This window comes from Acanthochromis polyacanthus, chromosome 17, assembly GCF_021347895.1.
Source record: "Acanthochromis polyacanthus isolate Apoly-LR-REF ecotype Palm Island chromosome 17, KAUST_Apoly_ChrSc, whole genome shotgun sequence".
NCBI classification, from domain to species: Eukaryota; Metazoa; Chordata; class Actinopteri; family Pomacentridae; genus Acanthochromis; species Acanthochromis polyacanthus.
In genome coordinates, this window is record NC_067129.1 from 31,290,900 (window position 1) to 31,314,184 (window position 23,285).

Sequence of the window (23,285 nt, forward strand, 5' to 3'; positions counted from 1 at the left end):
AAGACTGAAGGAACTCTTCAGTCTTCTGAACTTTATTGTATTTTACACCAAATTCACCTCCAGAAAATCAACTCAAACCTTAGTTTTGATGTAGAACACAAAGTTCCTGATTAAGTCCAGAAACACTGAAAAGCAGATTGATGAATCCAAAACATCTACAATCTGAACTATTCATCATGTTTTCCTCATTTTACCTTTGCTTTTTGGCACAAACACTAAACTTCAGGGAGCAGATCCAGTGTTTCTGGCTGAAAAGTGGATTTTTCATCATAAATCAGAATTTCTGGCAGCTTTAGAATCCTTTCATCGAAGGTCATTTCTTATTTCTGGACCTTTAAGTCTGATTTATCTGGTTTTTATCTTCGTTCTGTTTTCTTTGCTGATCTGTTGGTTTTCTCTGCTGTTTGTTTGACTCTCAGCAGGATTATAAAAAACTACGACTGATTACCATGAAACTTGGTGCAGATTTGGAGACGACCCAGAAGAAGAAAGCAGTGAATGTAGCAGCAGATGAATATCCAGACATGTATGAAGGGTTTGGTAGGACATTCATATATCTGTAAAAACATCAGGAAACAATAAGAAAAGCACAGATTTCTGGTGATTTAACTCGGATGTTTGGCTCAAACTGTCCAACAGCGTGACCTTCAGTTGATCTGGAATCTGGAGATATTTTCCATCCTGCAGGGACAAAAAAACTCCGAGATGAGATTAAAGGAGTTCAAATGATGCATTTAAACGACATTTCAGCCACGTTTGACTCTGAGAACAGAACAAACAGCTGGTGGCGACTTCAGGACAAAATTCCTGCAGCAAAAAATGGTAAAAATGAAAGTAAGAATCGTCTGCACGTCCGTCACCGTTGGGTTTGTCCAAACAGTCTGAATGTGAAGCCTCCGGTTCTTTCCTACTCCACCATCGGCTGCGGGACGAGTGAGTTCATGAATTCATCAAAATGCTGCGAGTGGCAGCGCTTGTACTCGTTGATCTTCCTCTTGATCTGTTTGGGCGTGTCCTGGTAGTAGTTCTTCTCGTCTCTGGCCATCGCCTGCAGAGAAACAAACCAACGTAAAGAAATATTCCACTGCTAGCTGAGATATTAAGTTCCAGGTTGGTAGAATATGCAGAGTTGAGTTGTGTCGCCTCTGAATCTTAGTTTTCATTCTCTGCACCACACAGATGTCAGGAAAGACAAACTGAATTACATTCTGATCAGTTTTAATCAGACAACTAAAGCTGGTAGAATTCTGAAGGATCAAGAAAAACCTTAAATGAATCTTCTGAACTCCAAGCAGTTTCTGTACAACTCCTCTTTGCTCCGGTCATTTTCAAGCTGACTCAGTTATCAAAAAGAACTCAAAAATGGACCCAAAATGTCTCAAAATCTGACAATAAAATGACTGAAACCTGTCCAAAGTTACTTAAGATTGGTTCAAAGGAACAATTATCGTCTGAAATGACTCAATATGGATCAAGAATGACTCAAATTTGTCCTAAAAAAACTCAAAACAATAAAAATGACTCAAAAATAACTGAAAAGCTGTCGAAGATGAGTCACAAATTGGCCAAAAAAATGACTAAAACGCCTCCAAAATACTTCGAAACTTGTCCATAATGCCCTAAAATTTGTTCAAAAGGACTACTACTAGTCCTGAATGCCTCAAAGTGTATCAAACGGACTCAAACGTGTCCTAAAATACTCCAAATCTGGCAACAAAATGACTAAAATTATCCCAAACTGACCTAAAATTTGTTTAAAAAGATTATTATTAGTCCCAAATGACTCAAAATGTATCATGAATGACTCAAAAAGGACTGAAAATCTGTCCAAAATGAGTTAATATTTGTACAAAAAAGACTAAAACTAGTCTTGATAAATTGTTAAACAAGACAAATTAAAGTGATTTTGATTTTTTTTTAAAAAACAAAACATTTGTTTAATTTCCTCCGTAAACTTCCACACTGCAGATTTTAAAACATAGAACACAGCTTATTTTCAGATTTTTTAAAATATGAAAAATCACATTTTAATGCTTGCAGGTTAATTTTTCCAGCAGAACCGAACATCCCACATGGTTACTTCAAGGACTGTCAGAAAGTTGAAACCTCTCAGATTTTTCCAGTTTTTTCAGTTTCTGGATCTGATAAATGCTGGAATTTTGATGATTTTTCAAAGGTAACGTGTTTCACACTGAAACTCATCAAACTGATTCACCTGCTCCAGCTCACTTCATAAAACTCGACATGAAAACGTTCTTTATTGTTTTGTTTTCAAGTAGAACTTCTCATTTCTTGTCCTGAACGGTCACTTTTTATTCAGCTGGATTTGAATTTTTCATCAGTGAACTGCAGACTTTGTTCTGTGATTTAAGTTGAACCTTTTCGCTGCTTTTTTCCTGAAGAAGAACTCGACAAATCAAAGCAAGCGGAGCTCCGAGCGCCTCTTAACATTTAAAGGTCGACGGTAAAACCTGCTTTATTCCGTCTGCAGTCTGAGCCGTTGATCAGCAAACATCAGGAAAACACATTTCTCTTTTAATCGCAGCTTTCCAGGCTTTAAAGTTGTAGAAGAAGCTCAGAGTCTCAGTTTCTCTTCTGTTGTTGACTGATTCTGACTCGGCTCCTTTTGTTTTTAAGGAAATACGCCTCAATGAAGCCGTTTTCTGATTAAAGTTCATTTAAACTTCTGCTGCAAACCTTCAATAAACCAAACATTATCATCATCAGGATGCAAACATTCAACCAGCCCTCCTTTCTCTGACATCCTGGAGCTCTAAAAGTCTGAAATGACTCAAAACCTGTAAAAAAAAAAAAATGAATAAAACTGGTCAAAATGGATTGAAGTTTATCCAAAACTACCTAAAATCTGTTCAAAATGATACTACTAGTCCTGAAGGACTCAAAATGGATAAACAAGGACTCAGACGCTGATCACTCAAAACTAGATCAAACTTGTCAAAAATATCTCAACATTTGTCCAAAATGACTCAGAATTGTCACAAAATACCGAAAATTTGATCAAACTTGTCAAAAATAACTTAACGTGTCCAAAGTGACTAAAACAGTCAAGAAACTAAAAAAACGAGTTCAAAATGACTTTAAACTTGGCCATGACGACCTAAAACAATCCAAAATAATCTAAAATGTGTTGAAAAGGATTAAAACAAGTCCCTAATGACTCACAATCATCCTAAAATACTCAAAACTTGATCAAACTGACTCAAACTTGTCAACAGTGACTGAAAATCTGCACAAGATGATTCAAAATTTGGTCAAAAAATGACTCCAAACTAGTCCTAAATGATATTATATTTGTCTAAAAAGGCTTGAAATTTGTACCTAAAAGGAAAAAAACAAGAACAATTTGTTGTTTTCAGTCAAAAAATGTGACTCAGACTGAGAAACAAACATGAGAAGTTTTTTCATTCTGAACCACAATTCCTTTTTAATTTTTGAGTTTTTAAGCAAAATGATGCATCAGAAAAGTGAAAATTTGATCATAAATGGACATAAATATCCATCAGAGTTTGGTAAAACAAAAAACAAAAGACAAACAGGAGAATCTTACAGTGGATTCTTCACAACTTTAACAAACACACTGAAGTTTGTGCTGCTTAAACACTTTAATAAACACATTTCTAACACTTTCTGTTGGTACTTTGGGCTGATTTTCATTTAAATCTTGTCCTAGTTTCCTTTAAAACTCAAACACAAATGAGGAAATCGACACTTTCTGCATTTTTATTAGAACTACGACCAAACTGCAGCACTTTGGTTGAAAAAAAATCCACCAGTTTTGAAGAAAAGGTGAGAAAAGCTTTGAGGAAATCATGTGGAAACACAGCAGAGTGTTTCAGTCGACTGTAATTAAAATAAATACAGAGTTCAGTCGTGCAAAACCAGCACTGCAGCTTTTAAACCTCATTATTTCCTCTAGATTTTGGAGTAAATCCAAACAAAACCTGCTGTTAACAGAGAAAATGAGCCTTTAAAACGAATAAAAGATGATGATTTGAACCCACATATAAGAAAAAAACAGATTTTTTTGTAGAAATGATTCATAATTCTGCAGTTTTACGCTGTGAAACACTGAGGATCAACCTGCAGCAGAAGTTTGACCTTTAGGCTGTAAAACACTGCAGAAACAGAAGTGTTGATGTTCGGTGGGTTTTCTCACCTTGTAGTCGTCTTTGTGTTCTCGGATCATGTGCTGGACAAACTCGATCAGGTCCGAGGATAAAGTCTTGGTGTCTTTCTCTGGGAGACTCGCTTCCTCCTGAAGATCTGAAAACACACAAAGAACCAAACACAAAGGACTCAAAATGGATCAAGAATGACTCAAAAATGTCCTAAAATACTCAAAATTTGATCAAACTGACTCAAACTGGTCAAAAATGACTAAAAATCTGTTTAAGATGACTCAAAATTTGTACAAAATGAAAACAACTAGTTCAAATTGGCTTGAAACTGGCCCACAATGACTTAAAATCCGCCTAAAAAGCACTAAAATATCTTAAAAATGGTTATTAGAAAATTACTAAAACTCGTCCAAAATGACTTGAAACTTGACCTAATTGACCTAAAATTTGTTCAAAAGGATTATTACTAGTCCTGAATGTGTCGAGAATGATTGGAACTTTTCAGAAATGACGTGGAATTTGTCCAAAATGATCTCAAATGTGTTTAAAAGGATTATCATTAGTCCCATTTGACTCAAAAGGACTCAGATGTGGCTACAAATGACTAAAACTAGTCCAAAATAGGGCTGGCCCGAATAGTAGTTTCTGGCCTCCGAATATTCAGGCCCTATTAAAGACGAATATCCGGATATTCGTTCCGCCTCGTAACGTCTGAGCGGGCAATTACTTTTATTTATATAATTTTCTTTCATTAACATTACTTTATAGAAATCCGTTTGCACTTTGACATTAAAGAGTTTTGTCGAATAATTTTTTTTGTTAAAAAAGCTAAATTTTATTGACCATGATTGATTTATGAAAGCAATAAAAGGGTAAAACATCAAAGGGGGTGAGAATACTTATGATAGGCACTGTACTTCAAATTTGATCAAATTGAATCAAACTTGTCAAAAATGCCTCAAAATTTGTCCAAAGTGAGTAAAAATGTGACAAACATGACTCAAAACTAGTCCTAAATTACTTAAAACCTGTCTACAATGGCTTGAAATTTGTCCAAAATGACCTAAAATTAGTTCAAAATGATTATTATTCATCCTAAATTACTCAAAATGGATCAAGAAAGACTAAACTTTGTCCAAAACGATTCCAAACCTGTGTAAAACGGCTTGAAATTTGTCCACAACAACCTAAAATTTGTACCTAACGACTGGAAATTTGGCCAAAGATTCAAAATTTGTCCAAAATGACTCAAAATGTTTCAAAAATGATTATTACAAGTCCAAAATGTATCACAAAAGACTAGGAATTGTGCAAAAATATACAAAATTTGATCAAACTGACTCAAACTTGTTAATAATCTCAAAATCTGTTCAAGATTACTCAAAATTTGGCAAAAATATGATTAAAAATAATCCGACGTAACTTAAAACTTGTCTAAAATTACTTTAAAAGAATTACTGCTCGTCTCAAATGACTCAAAATTTATCAAGAATGACTCAAGTATGTCCTAAATTATTCAAAACTTAATAAACAATGACTGAAAATCTAAAAATCTGACAAAAAACTATTTGAAACTTGTCCAAAATGACCTAAAATGACATTAAAATGATGAATACGAGTCCCACATGACTCTGAATTGTCCTAAAATACTGAAAACTTGATCAAACTGATTCAAACTTGTCAAAAAGGACTGAAAAATGTGTAAAAAATGACTCAAAATCTGACGAAAATGACTAAAACTAGTGCAGATCAGATCATTTTCCTCCATTTTTGCTAAATTTCAGTCTTTAAATTCCTCTGTTTCCGTTTGTGGCGGAGATAAGGAGCAGAAGAGGACAGAAATAAGTGAAAAAGCTGCTCGACTGGAGGAGTTAAAGCCCTGAAGGCCTCCCAGCTTCTCTGCACAACCACAACAACAACAACTGTGCCTTCATTCAGAACGCTCTAATTAGGCTGCCATCATGAAAAGATCCTTCAAGTGAAGACAAATGGCTTCACGGTCAGAAAGAAAACATGGAGCTGCTTCACAGGAAACATTTAGAGGATTTTAAAGCCAAGTTTGACTCAAAAAACACAAACAAATTCAAACTCAAATGAGACATTTTCTGGAGTTTTCTTGGAGTTCAGAGGCTCAGAAATGAGAAAATAATCACATTAGGCTCTTTGAAGCTGCACAAAAGCCTGAATTTCTACATGAATCACTTTAAATGTTTTAATGTGACTGAAAGGAAACATTGGTGGGTGGAAAACTACAAATTTCTGTCGATCTAAAAGCATAAACAAGGACTAGAAATGCAGCTTTAATGCCCAAAAGCTACTTTTCTTTGATTATATATCTGACTTAACTTGAAAAAAAACCTCCTATCATGTTCAATATTTATCCACAGTTATTGGAAACTGTGAACTTCACACCGAAAATGTTTTATTATTTAATCAGTTTTCAAACTCGTCTCCTCTCTGCTCTGTGGAAACAGTTTTCAGCTGAAAACTCTCTGAATTTTTGTAAAATGCCCGTTGGTCTCAGCTGAGTCTGTCTTAGAGCCTCATTTGCTCTGAGAATCTCAGAATTTTTATTTTTTTACAGAATCTGGATAAATTAAACGCTTTAGTTTTTGCCAAATTTTGAAACGAGATGTATGGAATAAACAGATTCTAATTAAATATCCCAATTTCTTTCATTTTCTTCACAAAGTTACACAAAACAGCATTTTAGTTTTTTGTTAAAGAATGTGGTGTATGTTAGGATTTATTTTTTACATTACACATGTAGAATAAAGCAGTTTGATGATTAGATTTGGTTTATTTTCCCAACAGACCCAAACGTCACACATGAATAGTTCAAGGACTGTTGGAAAACTGAAAACACAATGATTTTTTTCTGTTTTTACAGTTTCTGTTTCTGATAAACGGAGCGATTTTGATAGAAACTGATTAATTTCTATCACGTTACTGTTGGCCACAGCTGAGTCATTCATGGATTCTTTGTTGTGCTAAAAAGTGCAGAATTTTTTTGTTTTAACAGAATCTGGTTGAAGCAAATCGTTGATTTTTAGTGATTTTTTAAAAAACGAGACGCGTAGAATCAAGTGATTTTCATAAAACTGATGATTTCCACATCACAGAAATGTAGTTTTTGTTACAGAATGTGATTTTTGGAAATTCCTTTTACACAAAACATGTAGAATAAAGAGATACTGATTGGAAAAAAAACAGATTTGTTTTCCCAGAAGACCTCCACCTTATACATGAGTAGTTCAAAGACTGTTGTAAAGTTGAAAATCTGATGATTTTTTAAGTTTTGTTGCAGAATTCTTTTCATTATAACAGAATCTGGTTGAAGCAAATTATTGATTTTTAGTAATTTTTGTAAAGCCAGACATGCAGAATAAAGTGATTTTTATAAAATATTGTGATTTCCACATGACAGAATATTAGTTTTTGTTGTAGAACGTGATTTTTACAAATTATTTTGCATGAGACGTGTAGAAGAAATTGATACTGATGGGAAAACATTTCAGTTTTGTGGTTTAGATTTAGTATATTTTCCCAGAAGACCTGCACATTACACATGATTAGTTGAGGACTGTGGGAAAGTTGAAAACTTGCTGATTTTTTTCATTACTTTTTTGCAGACTTTTTTCGTTTTAACAGAATCTGTTGAAGCAAATTGTACGGAGCCCCTCTGATGAAAAAAATTAATTGTGGCCACGATATAGCTATAAAGTGCGCACGAAATACTAATTTGTTCACACGAAATACTAACTCGTTCCCACAAAGTCGGTACAACGTGCACTCGAAATACTCATTTGTGGCCACGAAATAGGTATAACGTGTCCACGAAATACGAACTAATACTATTAATATCATTCCTGGACAGCTGGGTAAGCAAATCGAGCGCGCCCTCTCTACAACCTGTAATCTGTGTACGGGCTGTACCTACGTGATGTTCCTAAAATGAGTGTCTTTTCTTAGCTGTTCTAGTCCATATCTTGTTATCCCACATTTAGAAAGTTATTTATTTAAGCCTCTGTTTGACATTTTGTTCCAACGGGTAGCCTATCTGCTGACTTGTCACCCGATTTACAAACATTTTATCCTCATCCTGTTACTACATGTTGTTTTGTTGTACTAATATGTAGCCGTAAACTCATTTGTGTCTGTAGGAGCTGCAGCCCTGCACACATATCAGGACATTTTTCAAGAACAGCTGAGGGGTGTAGGTATACTACTAAGCCAGGTATATTGAGCATAAAACCGGAGTTTTCTGTGTCAGGAAGGCGCCTCTGTGTTAAATTCTGATCACTGATAGGCTACTGGTTGCCTTGGTAACGTATACAGAGAGCGCTACCGTAACTGCACGGCTTTGTCCGGTAGTTTCATTAAACGCTGCGGTTCATATAGCCTATCTATTCCCTCAGCTGAGAGTGTGACACACATGATGCTACTTTCAGAGATGATCCGTGAAAAAGGCACTTTTTAAGACGATTTCAAGCTGAAACTCTGAGCAGAATGTGGTCCGGACCAGGTTTGGTCTGCAGCATAAGTTAGCATGGTGGTGTAGTCAGGTTAAAACAGAGACATCTTCGTGACAAATTAGTATTTCGTGTGCACGTTATACCTATTTCGTGGAAACGAATTAGTATTTCGTGTGAACAAATTAGTATTTCATAGGGGTGCAGCTAACGAAGCCTCGAGTAATCGTCTCAGCACGATACGTCATCAAAAGCGGAAGTGACATCGGCGCTGCATCGTGCATACATAATACATGCACGATGCAGCGTGGATGTCCGTCCGTGTTCCGCGCTCCGGTCGGACGGTGATTTCTGTTGCATTGCACGCTCACTTCTGCTTTTGATGACATATCGTGCTGAGACGATTACTCGAGGCTTCGTTAGCTGCAGCCCTAGTATTTCGTGCGCACGTTATAGCTATATCGTGGCCACATTTTTTTTTTTTATCTTGTCATCAGAGGGGCTCCGTAAAATTGTGTATTTTCAGTGAATTTTTTTAAAACGAGACACGCAGAATTAAAGTGATTTTGACGAATTTTCAGGATTTACAGCTCAGATTTGATTAATTTTCCAGACAAAACTGAAAATCACAGATGAGTAATTACACCACAAATGGTGTAATTTTGGTGACTTTCTAAAGATAACTTGTCTTTCAAACCTGTTTGCAGGTTTACAGGATGTAAACATATTAATGAAAAGCCAAAAAATAAAAAAAATAAACGAGTAAACGTGCAGAAAATGGTCTTTTTCGCTAAATTAGTCAGGACGCTGCACCACATTTTACTACATAAAATAAAACATAAACGTAGTCGTGTTCAGACTTACGGTTGAGGATGTAGGGTTTGGTGACGACACCGGCAGCAGCTTTGGATTCTCCGTCTTCACCGATGAGCTGTGAAGAAAAACAAAACGAGGAGATGAGTCCGGGTTAAACGATCGGTGAAGACGACGACCAACAGACGAGTTCAGGGCAGGAAATCAATCAGAGCTAACGACATGAAACGGAGAAACAAGCTGCAACCCAGAGGACGAGGTTCACTTTAATTAATGAAGCAGCAGCGACTAATTAATGAATTAATTCAGTTCTGGAAGGAAGGAGGTAAAATACATCATCAGAGAGAGAAGCAGAGTCTCACTCAGCTTATATTCAGGAGATTTTATGAGACATTTGCTAGAACTTCTAGAAAAATATCATCTTAAAGAGTATGATCAACGCTCTGTCGCTCCCTAGTGGCACAAAACAAAACTGCAGCGAGAGTTTTTATAACTGCAATCTGTTGGATAAACTCATTATTTGCAGTTTATTTAAAAATAAACTTTAAAAAGTTGATGTAAATTTAAACACAGCATCTGCAAATGTCAGATTTTGCACAAAAAGTCATATTTAGAAAATCAACTCCACTCAAAAAAAAAGCAAGCATTTTTCTTGTGTTTGTTGCTATTCAGGTGTGTTTATTTGATTAATTTCTTCAAGTTAAAGTCTGTAGTTCCCCCTTTTTCTTAATAAATTACACATTTCATTGAAAATGTGGGTCAAACAGAAACTGTAAACTTTGAAGACAGCAGCGGCACAAAAGCACATCTTCAGAAATTTAATTATATTTGGTTTATTTAAAAAAAAATCCAGCATTTTTCATTCCATTTCTTGTATTTGTAGTTTTTCAGGCGTCTTTATTTGCTTCATTGCTGCAAGTTTTCCCTTTATTGTGCATTTTAATATGAAAATTTGTCCCAAATGCAGCCAGTAAAAGTAAAATGTGCACAAATGCTCTTTAATAAAGTCAGTAAATTCAGTTTATATATTTTTTGTTGTGAGAAAAAAACGTTTTATTTGTAGAAATGTTGAATTTAGTCACCGATACTGAACAAAACAACTTCAGGGCCCCAAAATAGCCCAAATGAAAACACATTTTTTTAAAAATTGTACAAAAATTGCAAAAAAAAAAAATTAAATTCACATGTTTAGGGACTCACGCCTCTCTTTGACTCTTTGAACTAACAAAAACGTGACATAAACATCAGTTTTCATTGACTGTTAACGACTTCATCACTGTGTATTTTTTCAAGCTGAATCAAAAATGCTTGAAAAAAAGTCTCCAACTTAAAAAGCACCAAACTTTACGGCCCCTCTGTGTCCAGACCTGAAGCAGTAACTCACCCTCTGCTTCTTCACCGGCAGAGCTCGATTGGGATCGAAGGTCAGACCCATCTCCTGCAGGTTCCTGGCCGTCGACTTGTTGTCGTCCCAGGCATGTCGGATCTGTGGACTGACAATCAGCTCACATTAGAGACGAGATGACATCAAAAAAAACAGTCGGACTGTGTAGTTTTATTCAAAAGTGTGACCAAAAAGACAGTTTTTTGTCTAAATCAATGTATTAAAATGTCAGCATTCCACAAAAATGCAGTTTGTTTACACAATAAACGAAATAAATATATAATTCTGACGCTCAAGAACATAACTGTCAAAAGCAGAAACACTAAAAACAAAGTCCACCTTAAATCTCTGTATGTAATAATTTAAATGCTGAGTGTTTGTGAGATCACAGCACAAAAAGACACTAAAACAGAAGTGTCCAACTCATTTTAGTTCAGGGGCCACAGTCAGTCCAGTTTGATGTCACGTGGACCAGTTTTTACTGTATAATCGAAACGACAAAATTCTGATAAAAAAAGACAAAAACAACAAAAACTAAACAAAATATTGCAAAAATGAGACACACAACGACAAAAAATGAGACAAACGACACAAAATAAAACAAAAAGAGACAAAAAGTTAGACAAACAAGTTACAAAGCAACAAAAAATGGATAAACGACAAAAACGAGACAAAAAAAATACAAAACAGCACGCAAAACAACGAATAAAACACAAACAGAAAATGAAAAAACAAAAAAAAAATATGAGACGAACGACAAATGTCAGGCAAAAAACATCAAAAAAGTCAAAATATTACAAAAATGAGACATAAAATGACAAAAATTTGACAAATGACACGAAACAAAACAAATAAGAGACAAAAAAGTTGACAATAAAGTTACAAAGCGACAAAAAAAAAAAGGACAAATGACATAAACGAGACAAAAAACCCCACAAAACGACAAAACCGGCACACAAAACAACAAATAAAGCAAAACACAAAACGAAAAATACAAGACAAAAACCACAAGCAAGACTGAAAGGAAACACAAAACGACAAAAACATGAGATGAACGACAAAAGTCAGACAAAAAACAAAAAAAACAAGACAAAATTTTACAAAAATTAGACACAAAATGACAAAAGAACAATCTAGTATTTTACTTTACGATCAAAACAACTTTTTGACAAATTATTCTAAATTTATTGTTTTACAAAAATTACAATCTGGAATTTTTACACTTTGAGGGCCGGATTGGACCCTCTGGAGGACCGCTTTTGGTCCACGGGCCAAAACTACTAAACTAGGCGGGACTAAAATAAAAATCAAAATATATTATAATCCTCAGAGGGAGTTCAGCAACAATCTGAGAGTTAAACTCACCAGTTTTACTCCTTAAAGCTTCTTGCACATGTTCTATAAAAAGATTAAAAAGGCTCTGAGGTGTAAAATTAAAGGATTATTTTCCTTTCAAAAGGTTCTTTCATGCTTCTGTGTTGATTTAAAGTATTTATTACCTCTTTTTCTTAAATTTCTATTTTGCTGAGGGTTCCTTTCAGTTTATGCCTCATGCAAACATCTTAAAACTGAAAATAAGCAACGAGTCCAACACAAATAAACTATTTCTGATGCTTTTGCAAGTATAACAAATCAAAAAGGTTCCAAACAGCTTTTTCCAGCTTCTATTTGAGTTGTTTTTATATTTTTGATGCAGATTATCTCTCCAACAAATGATTACTGCTTCCAAAACTGAGTTATTAAAGCCATCTGGTGAAAATTATTGCATTTTTTCAGGATATTTCACAGAATAACACAGTCAGATTTTTACAATAACACCATGGCACCACATGGCACCATAATAGAACTTATGTAAAGTCAGACAACTTACACCAATCACAAGGAATCTAAAAAAAAATCTATAAATCACTTTAATTCACGTGTTGTGTGTAGAAATATTTCATCTTTCACATACATGAGCACTGACAGCATCCCTGAAACTACAGAGCTCCACGTTATTAAGCCCAGTTTAACTCTAAATCCGTTTGATTTTGAAGCAGACATTTCTAAACAGAGACAGAGGAGAAGTTAGACATAAAACCTGCTCTGGTTTGTGGTGTAGTCACTTTGCAGAGGTATAAATTAGCTTGAACAGATGCTAACAACGCGTTCAGTTGCTATGCAGCCCCACCCAGAGAAGATTCAGGGACTTCAATGGTCTACTGAAATTTCTACTGACCGCTAAAATACCTAAATGTAAAACCTGAAGCTGAAATTAACACCTTAAGTGAATGCTTCTCTCCTTGTGCCGGCATGTTCAGTGTTAGTCTCGGTTAGCTCACATGCTAACGGCTCGTACTCACTGTTCGATCCTCGGCTTGTATTTCTTAATAAACTGCTTCTTCAGCTTCTTCCGATCTTTGTTGTAGTCGAATCTGTGTCTCTTGCTTGCTTTCTTCGCTTTCGGCATGGCTGTCTCTGTTTTCTTACGGCTCCGGGGCGGTTTGTTGGTGATCTCAAGCTAACGGGCAGCTAAAAGACGATACAAGCAACCAGCCAACACGTGTATGTTTACTTCCGGTCATGTGACTGGAAGCCACGCCCTCTTTGACGTTGACCTCCGATTGTGTTTATATTTTTGTATTTTATTTTAATTTCCTCGCTTTAAGAAATTATCGTAACTATGAGACACAATGACAAAATATACAAATTTAAATGTATAAAGAAATCTACAAATAAGCCTTAAATCAATATGGAAAGACAAAAAACACTTAAAAAATGATTCTATCCACTAATAAAAACAACCACAAAGTGTTATAAAATGAACACATTTAATACATACAATAAAACTGATTAAAAAACAGCAAGTTACAACATGAAAAACTCTATATAAGCAATAATATTAATAAAAAAATCTAATCATTCTAGCCTACTTTAATAAATGAAATGTGTATAAAGTCTATACTTAAACATTTTAAGTGTATACAGTCAATGATTTAATGTTTTAGTACTGTAATATGCATAGCAGAGGTGACATTAGTATTTACTGATGTGACGACTCAACTAACAAAGAAATAATGAGCAATAACTTAATAATCAATTTAGCATTTTAAATATTTTATTATTAAAGTAAAAACATCCCAGACTCTCTTGTTTTAATACAGAAAATCTTACTACGGTATTTGTGTGTTTTTACATTTTTAAAATTTCGTTCTCTTTCTTATGCTTTTAAATGTGTGCTGTTTATGTAACACATTAAACAAATATGCAAACTAAATATACAAGCACATTGACACATTATTTGGGTCTATGCATACCCAAAATGAACATGGAAATACAAATCAATAAATCAATAAAACAAGAAATGCATAAAAATACGAAATAACATAAATTTCAATTAACAAAAAAATAACATGATGTTCTAAAAATGAATCAAGTATATCTCAATTAATTAACATCAAATTGACACACCATTAGCCACACATAAGCATTAAAAATAAAAAGATTAACATTAAAAATGCATTAGGTTTAGAGCTCATGTTGGACTGATAGCTCCTGATGAGAGTCGACTGCTGGAAACTCCTACAGCTGCTGATTTTAACCTCTAGATGTCAGTCTGAGTCAGAAGATGCTTCACAACAGGTCAAACAAACCCTTAACATCAATTTATTTTAAATTAAACTGCCCTAAAAGCTCTGTTATTTATGTTTTTCTGCACGTTTTGCTCTGAATTCAGTTTCTTGTATTTCTTTTATGCAACAGCTTTGATTTATTGATTTCTTTTAGTGTCCATTTCCACCAGTTTCTTGATGATTTATTAATATTTGTCTGCAGCATTTTTACATTTCAAACATATTAAATTAGCAACAATTTCTCATTTCTATTCCTACTGGAGAAAATGCACTTTAAAAATATTTAATTTGTATTTTAGAGTATTTTATCACCAAAGCTGTAAACTTAAAGTGTAAGATGCACACATTCATCAGATGGAACATCTAAAAAGACAGAACTTTTGTTTTATTATTTATTAATAAAAACACTCAAGAAATTTGCTAACCTAAAAACTAAACACCCTCGATTCAAAAAGCAATATGGATAAAGTTTACTAATGTTGGCATCTAAATATCTCCAAATATATTCACTAACATAAAGGAAAAATAATCAGAATTCTGATGCATCAATCAAATATTTAACAGTTATAGTTACATTATTATGTAAAATAATTAACCTTCAGTTAATTAATTTTATAAATGAACTAACCTATTTTTACTTTGTGTCTGACAGTGTAATTTTTCTCTTGTATGAAGCATTTTTGCTGCACTTTTCAACACTTTTCTGCTCTTATGCAAATCATTTCACCATCAGATTTATTTCTACAATTATCATGAAATGGTTACAGATTCATTTAAAACATCAATTAGTAATGACGAAGATGTGTCAGACTCAGACTTAGGCAACTTTATTAATCTCCGGAGGGGAAATTAAGTTGTTACAGCTGCATGAATATTCAATAAAGGGGTAAACAATAAGACAACACGGAATATTAGGGTATAAAGTGAAGGTTAAACAAAATAAAACATAATACAATACAATACAAGCGATAGTATTTTTATTTGTCTTTTTCAAAGTACACACAAATGTGCAAATGATATAAGAATTTGCAGCTAAATTTTCAGATACAATGAATGACATTTAGAATGTAAAGGGTCCAAGATGGTAAAGTGTTATTTGTAGTTAAATTCCCTTTTCAAGTGCCAAACCAATATATTATGGATTATCTGCATTGTTATGCCATGAAAACAGGTTTGTTTGAGTGTTCTTTGTGGTTTTGGTAAAAGTCCTTCTTATCAATGAGCAGCTGAGGAAGTCGAGTGAGGTTCGAGTGAGGTTCGAGTGAGGTCACTGATGCTAATCAATAACTTTATCGGCTATCTGCTATCATCAGGAAACACTGGGCATCTTTCTTAATGCACCTTTAATGCACTGTGGTGCTGATTTCATCGATCCCTGCAAGGAAATCCACTTTGTTCAGAGCCGACAGACGGACCACAGAGAGCAGCTTCTCTGGAGTCTCTATGTATTGATGCCTTGATTTGCAGCAGAGCATCAAATTCTAATTGATACATCCATCGGCTGGAGGACCAGCCAGCAGCCTTTTAGGCCCCAGTGAGGAATTATGATACATTGCATCATGTGATTTTTTTTTAACTTAAGTCATTTGTAAATGCACATCAGGTGGCTGGAAATATCTGTACTGACAAGATAATTACTACAGTACTCTAGGACTGAAATAAATCAATTGAATTTGTGAGGAAACAGGAACTCAAAATAGCAGAAAACTTACAGAACTCATATATTCCATCTAAAATGATTTTTAAGTAAACAATTCCCCAAAATTACTTCAACAAGCATTTAAAAACTGTAAACATTTTACTGGTTCTATTACATTTTAAAAGCTCCAATGAACCGGTCATTGTTTGGTTTTCTGTTGTTCTTTTGAATTCAAAACTAATGTTTATTTTGATGAGTTTTTCTGACATTTTTCTATGATCAAACTACCAAATCTAATAATACAGACTATTTGCTTGATTGCTGCCTTAGAAATGATTTACACATGGACCAGTAGCCAGTCTTCCACGGCGGTACTTGGATACGATAGTGTAAGACAACGCGTGAAAAGGACAGATACAGAGAAGATTAAAGATAGATGGATAAAGTAGGGTAGACAAAAGCAATAAATAATGATAAAAAATAATAAATAGCAAAAATGATGGTTAGCTAAAAGTAATGACATTTTTGAACTAAATTGTTTTCCTAACAGGTAATTACTGGAGGTTAATTCTTAATGGCTTAATAAATGGCATGTCTAGAAATCGGTGAAAGGTAGATGAAAGTAAATGGTTTAAGCATGGTGGTTACAACAAGTAACAAACAGTTAGCTTAAAATAAAGGTTTAAATAAGTAGCTTAAAGTAATGATTTAACACGGTTAGCTAAAAGTAATTAAAACTTCTCTAAAGGTAATAGTGTAACTGATTTTCTAAAAATTCATCCATCCATTCTCTATACACCGCTTTATCCTCCCTAGGTCATGGGAGGGTGCTGGAGTCATCCAGCTGACTCGGGCGAAGGCAGGGGACACCCTGGACAGGTCACCAGTCCTGTCACAGGGCTACACTATACAGACACACAATCACTCTCACATTCACACCTATGGGCAATTAGAGTAAATCATTAACCTCAGCATATTTTGGACCTGAGGGAGGAAGCCGGAGTGCCAGAGAAAACCCAACGCATGCACAGGGAGAACATGCAAACTCCAGTAGAAAGATCCCAGGCCCAAGCTGGGATTGAAGCAGGGATCTTCTTGCTGTAAAGGCGAAAGTGGTAACCACTTACTCCACTGTGCATCCCCTTTCAAAAACAATAAACAGCTTAATTAGTAATGGTTTAAATACTCTGAAGTAATAAACAGCTAGCCAAAACAAAATAATTTAAATGGTTAACTTGAAGGTAGTAAAACAGTTAGCCAAAAGTAGTGATTTAAATGGTTAGCTAAAAGTAAGAACTAATCAACTTTAATGCCTTGAAGAGTTAACAAAAAGTAATGTTCAGGCTATCAATTTAATAGACAGAAGCAATAAACAGTTAGCCCAAAGAAACGTTAAAATAGTTTGCCAAAAACAACATCATAATTAGCAAAAAGAAATGGTATAAATGATTAGCTAAGGGTAATGGTTTAAATGGTATATCAAAGGTAATGGTTTGAAATAGCTTGCTAAAAGATAAGTTTATCAAAAGGCAAAGCTTTAAACAGCAACACAGAAGAATAGTTTAAATGATTGGCTAAAGAAAATGATTTAAAAGATTAGCTTAAAATATGTGCTGAAATTGTTAGCTGAAAGCAATGGTTTAAAAGGTCAGCTATCATTGATAAACAGTTAGCTTAAATTAATGGTTTTATTCATTAACTAACATTATTAAACAGTTAGCTAAAAGTAATGGCTAAAATAGTTATTATATTAATAAACAGTTAGCTAACGATAATAGTTTAAATGGTTAGCTAACATTAATACACTGCTAGCTAAAAGCAATGGTTTAAAAAGTTAGCTACCAGTAATAAACAGCTAGCTTAAAATGATATTTTAAATAGTTAGCTAACATTAATAAACACTTAGCTAAAAATAATAGTTTAAATGGTTAGCTAACATTAATAAAGAGTTATCTTAAAGTGACATTTTAAACAGTTAGCTAACACTAAACAGTCAGGTGAAAATGACAGTTTCAATAGTTATCTAGCATTAATAAAGCGCTAACTTAAAGTAATGGTTTAAATAGTTAGCTAATATCAATGGACAATTAGCTGAAAGTGATAGCTTACATAGTTAGCTACCGTTAATAAACAATTAGCTAAGAGTGATGGCCTAAATGGTTAGCTGACTAGCAGCAGTTAATAATACTTTAACTATTTTAAAGTTAAAAATAAGCTTTTGTGCTAATAATTTTTATATTAAACAAAATGGTTACCTTTAACTGCACTGGACAATAAAATTAGCCCTTAACAACTAGCATATCATGACTCTGAACGATTTAATCTCACTTAAATGCGAATTTAACTCAGATTTTACAGTGTTTGACTCCTTTTCTTGACGGAATACATGAATTCTAGATTTTTAAAAACGGGGCAGGAAATATGAGCAGAGTGAGAGGTCTGTCAGATGCTTCATGTTTTACGAAACAATATTTTCAGCAGAGTGAGACGTCTGTGCTGCTCTCTGGGCGGAGAGGTGGAGGAGGAAGAGGAGGAGGAAGAGCGGAGGAGGGCGCGGACTGTCACCGGGCCCAGAGCTCCAGCGGAGGGTTGAGATTTTCCTCCGTGGCCGGGCGGTGGGAGGAGGTGGCGAACGGTGTTTGAGGACGGGTAAAGGTGCGAGTGAAAGCCGCCGGGGGGGACCAGGAGCTCGGCGTGCTGCTGCCGCTGGGAGCCGCTCAGCATCAACATGGAGCTGGAGAACATCGTGGCCAACACAGTGCTGCTCAAAGCACGGGAAGGTAAGGATGGAGACGACGGGCTGACAGCTCCCCTCCGCCGGGTCCTACCGACACAGCACCGGGAGTGATGACAGCGGTGATAGGAACCGGTCTTCCACTTCCTCTTGGCCGCTGATCAAATGTTTCGGCGATGCGAGCAGGATGTACAGAACTCCATTCACAACTTGAGCGACTTAAAGTTTTCAGCCACGTTACTGAGGTTACTTTCCATTTGAAGCCGGTTTAAAGTCCTTGCTCAATTCTTTAGCCACCAGTGACCGATTCGGCGCAAAACATTTAAAAATAAATCTCCTAATTACAGTAACATCTCTTCCTTCCGTGTTCATGAGTCCCTCTGTACAGTAGGCTGTCAGTCACTCGGCTAACCACCTTCGCAGCGAGTCAAGCTAGTCTTTTGATGCTATTTTAGTATTTACTGAAGTAACAAATTGATTATTAATGTAAGCCGAATTTAAAACTAACATCTAAACATTTGTAAAACGTTGTGTTTGTGGTGTGCAATGCGTGGACACGGCTGTCATCAAACTGCTCGCAAAATCGATCGATTATCTTTTGGAGTTCGGCGCTCCTGTGCTTGTGAACCTGAAAAGAGGTCCGGAAGAGGTTGCAACTGAATCGCGGCTGCAGCGACACATCGGGTTTCCCTTACTGATGTTGCAGCATCGTGCTGTAGTTTGCGAAACAGGATGTTGAGGCAGAGCTGCTGAACTGGAGTTTGTGCACTCAACTGATTTCACTCTTCCTGCCAGTATCGTTATTGTTATTTTTATCATTATCAGCAGCAGCAGGGCAGCCCCGGTTGTGGAAGTTTTGTTTTGATACCTGTAGATCAGGCTCCTTCTTGTGCATAATGACACTCTTGAATGCTTGCAGTATAAATTGCATCACCAGAGGCCTTTGTTATTGTTATTCTGAGCAAAAGGTTGCAGTGACAAACATAATCCTGATGCCATCTGCAGCAGGACTGGAGAACATGAGTGTCATGATTCTGAGAGTTTATCTGCTCTGTTCAGCTTATGTGGACCATGAGTCGAGTTATGCCCACCTCACAGGTCCTGACCTCTGACCTCTATTAAATTCTTGAATCAAAATTTAGATATAAAAACTCCTGTGATTGGTGCAAGTATGCAGGAAGTTAAGCAACATGTCAACATGCCCATTCACCTGAAGATTGCACCAGTGATTTTCCTTGCTTAATCTTATTAAAAGTGCAGCTTACTTGTTTATTTACGCATGAATCATTGTGTAGTTGTATCTGTAAGATGTTACTCAAACGTGCTGTGCATTTTTGGAACTTAACCACTTGTTTTTAATGTGTTCTTGTGCATCTACTTAGGAAAAAACAGAATAGAGTAGCCACTTGATTGTCATTTTCACCTTTGAATAATATTTCAGTGCATTAGCTCACCATCGGACTGGTAAACAAATAATTCAAAAATATGTGTATAAAATATCACAATATGTGCAATGTAATATATGCTATGTACATAAATGAATAAAGTCTAACAGTCCGATGTAAAATACTTGGACTACGGCTTTTTTTTTGCAATTTACCCCCCAAAAATCTGAGTAAGCGTCAGAAAAGTAAAAAAAAAAACTATGTTAAATAACACCACTTAATAAGAAAAAAATGCAAAATAACACCAGGATAAACTTAAACTAATTAAATAAATACATTAAAAGTGATACCGACAAGTTGAATAAAGCGAACGCAGATTTGACAAAATAATTAAAACTGAAACATTGAAACTGAAAAATTTAATCTTACTTTGTAAAATACAATGGGTAAATTAAAACTGGCCAACTAAACAAACCTTCAGCTTACTTTTACAAATGGCTGCAGATCTTAGAGACCTTTAAGGCTTCAGCAAACTGATGCATTTTGGGCTCGACCATTCAGAAACTTGTAAAGAATAAGTCAGACCTTAAATTCAAGCTGGTGCAGTGATTTTAGAATCTCAGTGATGTGTTCTTTCTTCTTGGCATTGCTCAGTATTCTAGCAGACGCATTTTGTCTCATTGTGCAGTGCTGCTCTGCTCCCAGTGCTCCTGCAAAGTTTGTAAAGCTCCCGGAAAGTTACGTCACACGAACAAGCCGAGCAGCACCTGCAACGGGCGCTGAATCTAATAAATGATGACACTTTGACTTGAATTTCATTTCAGGGAAGAACATGAAGTCACAGGGAGACTAAAATATGGTGAACAGAGCAGCTAAAGAGTGACGATTGTGGTGTTGTGGCGAACAACGAACATGCTCCTTGTACGATTTGAAGATTATTATTGCTGTTTCTTCTCTTGCTGGACCAACCTCTGGTTACCACGACGATCCTCAACATAAATCTTAAAAAATTCTGAGCTGTTTACGTAGATTTTCGTTGATGCTCCTGCAGGTCCACGGTGAAACTGTGAATGTCTAGTCAAGTCCTGATGTTGGTCGTTCAGGAATATTGTTACTGTTGCATTACCATGTCCGCTTATGTGCAACAAATTTTTACCATTTTCATTATAGGTTAAAAACCGCCCTATTAGAAAAATCACTGAGCTGACAAAGCAGTGAGAGCGAGCAAGGAGTTCGGCTATGTAGTAGACCTCAAAATTTATGATACCAAAAGAAACGCTTGTGGAAAACTAGCATCAAACACTAAATTTAAGTTATTTTAACTCGTGTTTTGCGGGGGGGTTTTCTGCATAGAGTGATTCTTTGACCCTGAAAGAGAAATTTAAGGACAATACCTTGCAAAAATGCCAGTTTTGCTGATTAAAGTTTTATTTTCTCAATTCTAATTGACATTTGTGCTTCTGAAATGATCATATTTACTATAAAAATACATAGATTTCTGTCAAGTAAGATAACAAAGATATATTCTTTTTACTTTTTGTGGACTGATTACACCAAAAATGCTCATTGTAGCAGAAAAAAAATCCATTTTAATTGATGAAAACTTCTTGTAATTCTGGAAATTTGGCATCAAACACTAAATTTAGGTTGTTTTAACTCATGATTTACAGGGTTTTTCCTGCATTGAGTTATTTTTGGTACCCCTGAAAGAGAAATTTAAGGACAGTCGCTTGCGAAAATACCAATTTTGTTGATTAAAGTTTCATTTACTCAAGCATAATTGACATTTTTACTTTTGAAATGGTCGGAAATACCAGAAAAATGCATAGATCTCCATTAAATAAGGAAGCAGCGAGACCTTGCAAAGAGGTCATCCACATATTAGACCTCAAAATTTATGATGATAAAAGAAACACTCTGGAAAACTGGCATCAAACATTAAATTTAAGTCTTTTAGATCATGTTTTACAGGGTTGATTTGTGGTGCCCCAAGTGAGGTTATATCAAGCGTCAAAGGAAAATGACACAATACCAGTTTTGTTGATTAAAGTGTCATTTACTCAAGCACAAGTGACATTTTTTTGCTTCTGAAATGGTCAGAAATACCAGACAAATGCATATATTTCTATCAAATAAGGTAACACAGATACATTACCTTTACTTTTTGTGAACCGATTACACCCAAAATACCCATTATAGCAGGAAAAACCCATTTTAATTCATGCAAACTTCTGCTGCTTCTGGAAAACTGGCATCAAACACTAAATTGAAGTTGTTCTAGCTTGTGATTTACAGGGTTTTCCTGCATAGAGTTATTTTTGGTACCCTTGAAAGAGAAATTTAAGGACAATACCAGTTATGTTGATTGTAGTTTCATTTTCTCAAGCGTAATTGACATTTTTGCTTTCGAAATGGTCAGAAATACCAGAGAAATGCATAGATTTCTATCAAACAAGGCAGCGCAAGAGCTAGCAAAGAGGTCGTCTAGGTATTAGACCTCAAAACTTATGATATTAAAAGAAATGCTTGTGAAAAACTGGCATCAAACCCTAAATTTAAGTTGTTTTTGCTCGTCTTTTACAGGGTTGACTTTTGGTGCCCCAAGTGAGGTTATATCAAGCGCCAAAGGAAAATGACATGCGGAAATACCAGTTTTTGTTGATAGTAATTATTATCAGAAATACCAGACAAATACAAGATTTGTATCAAATAAGGTAGCAAAGATACATTACCTTTACTTTTTTTTCCCATTCTAGCAGATAAACAGACATCAAACACTAAATTTAAGTTGTTTTATTTAGCGTTTACAGGGTTTTACCTGCATAGAATGATTTTCGGTGCCCCTGAAGGAGAAATTTAAGGACAATTACTTGAGAAAATACCAGTTTTGTTGATTCAAGTTTCATGTACTGAAGTGTAATGATGTTTTTGCTTTTGAAATGACCAGAAATACCAAAAAAATGCATAAATTTCCATCAAATATGGTAGCAAAGATACACTGCCTTTACCTTTTGTGAACCGATTCCACCCAAAATACTCATTCTAGCAGGAAAAATGATTTTAATTCAAGCAAACTTTTATATCTTGACTTCTCCCACTTGTTACTAG

At 35.2% G+C, this 23,285-nt stretch overlaps 2 protein-coding genes across 5 annotated transcripts in view; one reads left to right on the forward strand and one right to left on the reverse strand.

The window, feature by feature from the left end:
- Positions 1–511: 511 nt before the first annotated feature.
- Positions 512–13,353, reverse strand: nop16 (NOP16 nucleolar protein homolog (yeast)). The gene is made up of 5 exons (XM_022217943.2): positions 13,151–13,353; positions 10,809–10,917; positions 9,476–9,542; positions 4,178–4,284; positions 512–1,048 (listed from the first exon to the last, which is right to left on the reverse strand). The coding sequence occupies exons 1-5, from the start codon at positions 13,255–13,257 to the stop codon at positions 908–910; spliced, it is 531 nt and encodes a 176-aa protein (XP_022073635.2). The 5' UTR covers positions 13,258–13,353; the 3' UTR covers positions 512–907.
- Positions 13,354–18,557: 5,204 nt separating this feature from the next.
- The window catches only part of grk6 (G protein-coupled receptor kinase 6), an 83,840-nt gene continuing 79,112 nt past the window's right edge, over positions 18,558–23,285 (forward strand). For 2 of the 4 annotated variants that reach the window (XR_007937094.1, XM_051937408.1), the window contains exon 1: positions 18,558–18,838. Coding sequence is in view for 3 of the 4 variants with exons in the window: in XM_051937408.1 (XP_051793368.1) it covers positions 18,787–18,838 (52 nt within the window). In the remaining variant the exon portion in view is untranslated. The remainder of the gene's footprint in view (positions 18,839–23,285) is intronic. The other 2 variants (XM_051937407.1, XM_022217944.2) reach the window with 2 other exon arrangements.